This window comes from Strix uralensis, chromosome 19 (genome assembly GCF_047716275.1).
Source record: "Strix uralensis isolate ZFMK-TIS-50842 chromosome 19, bStrUra1, whole genome shotgun sequence".
In the NCBI taxonomy this organism is placed as follows: domain Eukaryota; kingdom Metazoa; phylum Chordata; class Aves; order Strigiformes; family Strigidae; genus Strix; species Strix uralensis.
The window spans coordinates 12,993,133-13,000,873 of record NC_133990.1 but is presented as its reverse complement, the minus strand read 5'-3'; the positions used below and the strand labels follow the sequence as shown (position 1 = coordinate 13,000,873).

At 36.5% G+C, this 7,741-nt stretch overlaps 1 protein-coding gene across 10 annotated transcripts in view; it reads left to right on the top strand.

Moving 5' to 3' along the window:
* The first annotated feature begins 1,285 nt into the window (after positions 1-1,285).
* The window catches only part of PECAM1 (platelet and endothelial cell adhesion molecule 1), a 40,571-nt gene continuing 34,115 nt past the window's right edge, over positions 1,286-7,741 (top strand). For 4 of the 10 annotated variants that reach the window (XM_074889179.1, XM_074889177.1, XM_074889178.1 and 1 more), the window contains exons 1-7: positions 1,287-1,626; positions 1,767-1,793; positions 3,677-3,970; positions 4,935-5,234; positions 5,321-5,590; positions 5,816-6,076; positions 7,058-7,339. In XM_074889179.1, coding sequence (XP_074745280.1) covers positions 1,593-1,626; positions 1,767-1,793; positions 3,677-3,970; positions 4,935-5,234; positions 5,321-5,590; positions 5,816-6,076; positions 7,058-7,339 — 1,468 coding nt within the window. In that variant the 5' untranslated portion in view covers positions 1,287-1,592. Of the gene's footprint in view, positions 1,627-1,766; positions 1,794-3,676; positions 3,971-4,934; positions 5,235-5,320; positions 5,591-5,815; positions 6,077-7,057; positions 7,340-7,741 lie in introns of all 10 variants that reach the window. The other 6 variants (XM_074889175.1, XM_074889174.1, XM_074889182.1 and 3 more) reach the window with 2 other exon arrangements.

Sequence of the window (7,741 nt, the reverse complement as noted above, 5' to 3'; positions counted from 1 at the left end):
AACAACTGAAAGGTACTGAACATTGAATTCCTGAAAGTTACAGAGTAAATTTTTTCTGGAAAAATAAAATTGGTGCTTAAATCTGCCACTTCTGCATTGTAAGATTCTTTAAGATTAAAAGCACATTCATACAAAAATGATAGTACCAAAGTAAGAAAAGTAGAAAAGGAGAGATAGGGACAAGACAGTATCTCTCTAATCCTCTTGGTTTCCTTGTTCTGTCCATCTCTCCCATCCCATCCCCATTTGAATATCAAGAAACTGATCCTGATAATGAGATTTTGGGTAATGATTACATTTTACTTCACAACTAGTCTTCTTCAGAACAATTCCACCCTAATCAAAGCTGATGGCTACAGGTTTACTTGTGTTTAGGCTTTCTTTAGGGTTCTTACTTTCTTTAGGCTTTTATCCATAATCAGAAAAACCCCTTCCATTTTCTTAAAGGAAGTTGAGTAATTCAAGTGTTCTGAATTTTACATCAGTTCCTTACTGTATCTTACGTAGACATTTATACCAGTGGAAATTGAGGGCAAAATGCTGAAGTAGAATGTTTTGCAGCTTCTCCTCCTCTAATCACGATTGCTCAACTTCTTCTTTCAGTGTTTTGGGTGCAGAATTAATCATCCCTAATTTAGGTTGGCTGTCATTGTCAGGCTACCTATACCATTGCAAAAAACTAAACAATGCAGAAAAGGTCAGCAGGTCTCTCAGGGATGCCTGAATTCAAACAGTCTCAAGCTATTAGCAGATTTAACTCTTGCTCCAGCGTATTCTCTATTTCAGATTGTGCCAGTGCAGCTTCAGATTTCTGCTGAGAAATGAAACTCCAACTTTCTTGTGGGGTTTAAGTTTTACGATTGTGTATGTTTTTTGCACTGTCCCAACTACATAAAATAAAGTCTTGTGCAGTTCCATGTTTTTCATATATGGCGGTAGTATGAGAGGTCCACCTGTCCATATGCTAGTCTAACACAACAGTATCTATGGCTTCTGAGATAATTTAAATTTATTATGCAGCCTACAGTAAAGCTGTTCTTTGCCACCTAGAAGTGGAGGAAAGGGTAAAAATAAATAATTATGTACATATATTCCCTGACAGACTTCTCCATGTCAGGATGAAGGGAAATACTTGCTCAAGGATCTGCTGAGATCAAATAACGACCGTAATTTGTATTCGTAAATGGTTAATTGTGACTTAAAATTACCCGTATTGACAGGAACTGCAGGATAAATGTCATTGGAACTTCTTGTTTTTTTAATACACCTTAAGAAATTAAACAAAGCAAACGCATTTGGTGGCGCCCTCAGGAAAAGTCCAGTCACTTCCTGAACAGTAATCTGCTTGTGAGCAGCAGATAGATTCTCATTGTTTGCCACTTCCAGTTTCCAGTAATGGGAACGATTACTTGATCTAGCCAGTTTCTGTTGAAGATCTGGGAAAACTTACAAATTTTAATGGCAAAATTTTATCTGTTTCCATAAAACAACAACAGAAAAAACATAACTTGTTTTTTGGAACCTGGAGGTATCAGCCCTGATGATGAATATTGTTGTATTTTGGAATTAAGTGTCTGTTCTTCAGGAACGAGATGTATCTTGCTCTTCTGGTGATTTTCTTGCAGTGTAAGTCTGATAACTAAATATCTGGGTGGGTACATGTGTTTCTGGTTTGTTTGGGGTTTGTTGGGACTTTTTACTGTTTCCCATTACTGTCTCTCAGTCAGTAAGCTTTGAAAATAACATTTATTTTCATTTTTTTCCAGGTTCAGAACTTGACACTCAAGAGAGAGGTAGGTAATGATAATTTTTTTTTTTTTCACATACAAATTGAAAATAATTAATTTCACTAATTCTTCTGTTGTTGGTATGCATGCATAACAGAGTTCATCTGGATTTGCTTTACTATAGCTCAGTACAAAATTTGGCCATGTCAAAAAAAAAAAAAAAAGGTATTACTTGGTGGTGTTTCTTGGTATAGTCTTTAAATGAGAGATGTGCTGCTCATACTTTAATAAATGTTTTGGTGAAATCTTTCCTAGAGTAATTTGCTTTACTGAGGCATACAAGAGAAGAGATGGGAGAGGAAATTTAATTACTAGCATTTTGTTTTGGTCTTTAAAAACCCTCTCATGCCCACAAGCAAGGAGGTAGGATAATATTTTAGAATATAAATTAAGGGCACTCTCTCTTGCTTTTTTTCTTGCAAAAGAAAAGGTCACGTCTGAGCAGAGTACAGAACTTGCGTTCTGAAAGGAACGTGTTTACTTTTTACGTTATCATCTTGCTGACTTCCAGCACGGACACTCTGCGTGCTTCCTTCTTTCCATCACTAGGGAGAAATGTTTGCTTCTTGCTGTCATGTAGTCTATTCACATGCAAAAAAATTTACAATTTTTGCATTGATTTTATGCCCCAAACTCTCCAGCAAGGACAATTTATAAATAGCTGGTAAGTGTACATGGCAAGGGACTTCTTTAGATGCAGGAAAGTTTTCCTGTTCTAGTAGCAAATTTCTAATAGAAATCCTGGCCAAAATGGGCATACCCAAAAGCTGTAAGTTCTAAAGGAAGGGAAAGTGAATGAACTCATAAATCTTTCTCTATACTTGTTCATCTAGCTGTCTGAATAAAAATATTAATTACCCCAGGATTCTAATAAATATAAATTTTTAAGCTACAAATTATTAATCATTGCTGTGGTTATAAACACAGAAGCACTATATATATATTAAATCTATAAATATAAATTTTATTTCTTAAAGTGCTTATTTGTAATTGTTTTTAATCTGAATACTGTATTCGGTATATTTTTTCAGGGACTAAGATATCTAAATTCTAAATTAATTGAAAGTATTGCTTTTGCATATGATTTTGTATTTGAATTAATCAGAGTGTGAATCCTAAGGACTCTTGAGAATATGATTGCTGGACTGCCAACAATGTAAAGTTAGGCATGTACATGTTTGCTTGCAGAACTTGACCCCGTATATATTCTGTTATGGTCTAGTTATCCTAAACTAGAGATTTAAGATTATCCCAAGCTTGTGAGTTACATGTTTAAAGTAGAATTTTCTGAATGACATAACCGTAACCTTACTTTCAACCTTACTTTCAACCGTAACCTTACTTATAAAAAATACCAGGATAACTCTAGGGATTTCTGCTAATTGGAGACGAATTGGCTTTGGGTTCAATACGACTCTAAGCAGGGTTTTACTGTCATTTTTCAGTTTATTCAGACAAGTCTAAATACAAAACTTTGTTCACCTCTCAGATCTTCTGCCAATTAGAGCTGAAGACAACAAACCATGAGAAATAAGGAAAACCAAGAAGTAGCTGCAAACTTATTCCAGTGTCCTCTGTGTCTTCTAGGGAATGTAGCAGATTTGGCGTGAACATGGCCAAATTAATCATTCTCTGTCCCCCAAGGCGAAGGCTGAGCAGATGGACAGTGTGCGCTGTGGCAATCAGTAGTTGCCTCTAGTATATCTGTACAGTAGAAGGTAAAGCTACTACCACTGTCAACATCTGTGAGATTTGACCACAAAAATTAGAACAACTGCTACTAGGGCACAATGAATTAATTTTTGTGATTAAAATGTAGCAGCTTGAGATAACAGTATTATGTTGGACTAATTGAAAATAAATATAACTCTTTATTTTTTTCCATCAAGTTTTTACTTTCAACACAGTTGAAATCAAGGTTCAGCCATCTGTCAAAGTAAAGAATGGAGCTCGTATGTCAGTTGTCTGCCGTGCTGATATTAGCAAAAGTACTGATTTCCAGCTGAAGCATAACTTTACAGTTTTTAAGAATGGCAAGCCTGTGTTCATGACCGTATCGGACAGAGAAGATGCACAATATGAAATACCTGTGGCTAGATCTTCAGATACAGGAGAGTATGAATGTACTGTGGAAGCAGGCGGAAAGACAAAATCTAGTAACTCCTTACATGTTTGGGTAACAGGTGAGTATTCCTTCAAATATGGCACTTTTCTAAGATACAAGAAGAGAACAGCCTTCCAGGGGAAGTAATAATAGTCAGAGCTAAATAGGGTATCTTGCAAAGCATTTTCTATCCATAGACATCACAGTACTTTACAAGAGTTCAGTAGTAAATCCTCCCATTAATGCACAGAAATGAAATCACAATCCCGAGGCTACATGGCAGATCACTGATAGTCAGGAATATCTGTGCCTCCTGTGCCACCATCCCCTCCGTCCTGAGCTGCTGTTCCCTAGACTAAAGAAGTATTATTTGTGAAAGCTTGTGCCTGTAGGTCATAAACATGATGGGGAGCAGGTAGATTACTGGAAAAGCTGGAAATAATGCATAGAGATTCTCACCTTTTGACAGCCGTTGCCAAAGCTAGTATCAGCTGTGGGCTACTTTTGCAGACAATGTTGTATCGGTCTTGTTCTTCCACATGTTATGAGAACAGGGGCCACCTCCGTTTATACTTTTTCTAGCCATGTGTTCTTGACTGCAAGTGACATTTTTGCCCTTGGAAAAACAACTTGGAAAGAATTTGTTCAGCATTAAATAGTTACCGGGTTGTGCAAGGCCTGTAATTTTTCTTCAGAGGCCTGCACCTCTAGGTACAGAAGTTGCCACGACATTTAGTTTCTTTGCTTGCTCGTTTCTGAGTGGCAATAGGAAACATTGAGGAGGAAGCAGTATTACCTTCAAAACAGCAAGTTTCACACTTCACACATTGCATCGAAATTGTATTACCCTCTTGAGGGACATTTTGTTCTTCTGAAGGTGCCTTGGCATGCACCCACATATCAAAGGAACTGTCTTCAAAAGCTCGGTTCTTGCAAATTATTGCATCTGTTCATTAGCATAAATTACTACCATAGTCATCAGAGATAGTGTTTATTTCAGGATTGTGCAATGTTCTATTTCTTTTCTTGTTTTTTGTTCTAAGGAATGACCAAGCCAATCCTGACTGCTGAGGAAAAAGAAGTTTTAGAGGGTGAAGTTGTGAAATTACGTTGTGAGCTGCCAGAAGAAGTACCTCCTTTATATTTCGTTTTCCGGAAGATAAAGATGAATTCAACACCTAAAGAAAAACATGTGTATGAACCATATAGAAATTTTTCTGAAGTGAATTTTTCTGTTGAAGAGGGAGATAATATTTTATATTTTGATTGCTTTGGAAAGAGAAGTGTATTACTTGAATTTGAAAGCTCAGAACACAGCAACAGAACACTTGTTACAGTCAAGGGTAAGTTGCTTAGCTTTTGTTTTTACATTTGTTTGCTTGCTATAATTAAAAAGTTGGGTCATGAGTTTATATGTATTCTCTTGCAGAACCATTTATAAAGCCTACTCTGAATGCCAAGCCCTCTGGTAATATTACAGAAGGAGACAGAATACAGTTTGAATGCTCAACTGTGGTAGCCCGAATGCGTGACATTGAAATCATACTCCAGAAAAACAAAACAATACTGAAGAGTGTAAAAGATGAGAAAATTTTGAAATACTCTGCAGTAGCTACTCTAGAGGACAGTGGTGAATACCTGTGTAAGGTGGAGCAAGGGAGAGCATCTAAAACCACCAAACTGAATGTGGTTGTGTCAGGTAATACCTCTGTTCATCTTAGATTTTACTCAGTGGATTAATATTTTAATTATTTAAAATATATTTTCTTTTTTCCCTGAAAATATTATTATATTAAAATAACATGATTGTTTTTTTCCTTGACTGTAAACTTTCAGTATATCCTTCGTTCTATATACTTTGAGATAGGTAGTCATATTCTTTTAGGCTCAATTTGAATTAACTTGTTCTCTTTTTATCTTGCAGAGTTATTCCCCAAGCCAATATTGTCTGCTTCTACGAGTAACCTGGATGAAAATAAAGAATTAACGTTGAGTTGCAGCATTAGTGGTTTTCGGAAAGCTAACTTCTCTATATTACGGAAAAATTCAAATGGAGACATCTCACTGAAAAATTCTAGAAACTTAACAATGAGAGTTAATGTGAATGATACTGGATCCTTTATCTGTAAAGCTGAAGTAAAAGGAATAGTCAAGGAGAGCAAACCTGTAATGATAAACATTTATGGTGAGTTGATACAGAGGCTTAGATCCCAGTGGTGGGGGAAAAAAATAAAACCATAAGCGTATAAATAAGCTCATCTGTTCACAGAATCAGTCTCTAGTCCGTGAACTAGGAGGGTGTCTATTAGTTCTTGCAATATTAACTCCTGTGAGGTGTGCTTGTCACTTTTACCTGTAGAGGATTTGGCCTATCATGATCTAATCAAGTCAGACTTTTCCAGGGCTGGCCCTAGGAGAAGGGACTTAGCATGTCTTCCTTCTGTTCCCTTGATTCTGCTAGGTGCCAGATAAACTCTCATTCATTACCATTTGCAGGAGGTGGGAATGTTCTGCAAACCTTTCACTGATCAGTTTGATCTGAAACTCTGTCAGTGTCTGCCTTGAATCCCTCCCTCTGACCCTCCAGGCAGAAAGCCATGAGAGGCAGAGGTCATCTGGATAGCTCTACTCCAGAACAGCCAAGTTTTTTGCTATCAATAAAACCCCCTCACCAGCACACTAATTATAAACACCCTAGTTTCCTTCCCTCTCTCATGGAACAAGCACAGTTGGTTGTCAAGTCTGTAAAGGGGGATTAACTGGGTTGTGATTCACTGTGCTGCAGAAACAGAGGTCAGGATCCATCTCAGGTAATACGTGCAATGGTACTTGCATATATTTTTGTTCTACAGATTTACTCCTTGGGTTGGAGCTAGTTCTGAAGTTTGAATGATCCACAGCTGCGTCACTGATCCTTTTTTTGTTTTCCTTTATATTCTCCTTGTATGCTATTTTATTCTAAGTCACATATATTCTATTATCTATGTTCTTGTTTTGTTCAAGTCACCCTCTGCTTCCATTCTATCAATGAGGAAGAGCTTCCCAATATAGGCCGTGTGTGCAAACTAGCTAAATATTGTATGTTTATATGCTTTCTATAAAATAGTATCTTTCAGCCTTATGTGGTGTAATTTGCAACAGTTTGTTTTCTTTATTCCCCTTTTAGCTCCAGTCTCCAAGCCAACTCTTTCTGTCGTCAGTGGTTTACCGGAGGTGGTGTTAGGGAAGCCTCTACGGTTAATCTGTCGTTCAGCGATGGGAACACCGCCAATAACATTCAGATTCCACAAAGGAAACGAAGTTAAGACAATAGTAACTAATGACACATATGCTACGTTCTTGGATGAAAATATTAGACAAAATGACAAAAAAGGATACAAATGTGATGCTAGAAATAATCACTCCAGTGGTATGAAAACTAGCAATATTCTAAACATCACAATAATAGGTAAGTCTGTTTAATTCTTCTTGTCTAATGTCATATTTTGACTTCTGAAACTGTAGCAGCAAATGATGGACTAAGCAAAATGGGTGTGGAAAGTTTACAGATTTTTGCTCACTTGAATTAAAAATAGTTGGAGATCTGTCTCGCAGACTATTTGTCACTAAAGTAAAAATCCTGATAGGAATCTGAATCAATTTAACTACAATTGAGTTTATTTTAATGTTAAAAACTGTTTTAGTAAAATTAATGATTAAAACTTTCAGGACCAGATCCATTTTCTTCATGTTTGATTTTCATAGGACAGGATTAAATGTATACATAATGATATTGAAGTTAGTCTGTGATTTTACTCACTAAAATAATTGAGCTAGCTAGATTCCTTGTAAAAGATGTAAACCTGCACTT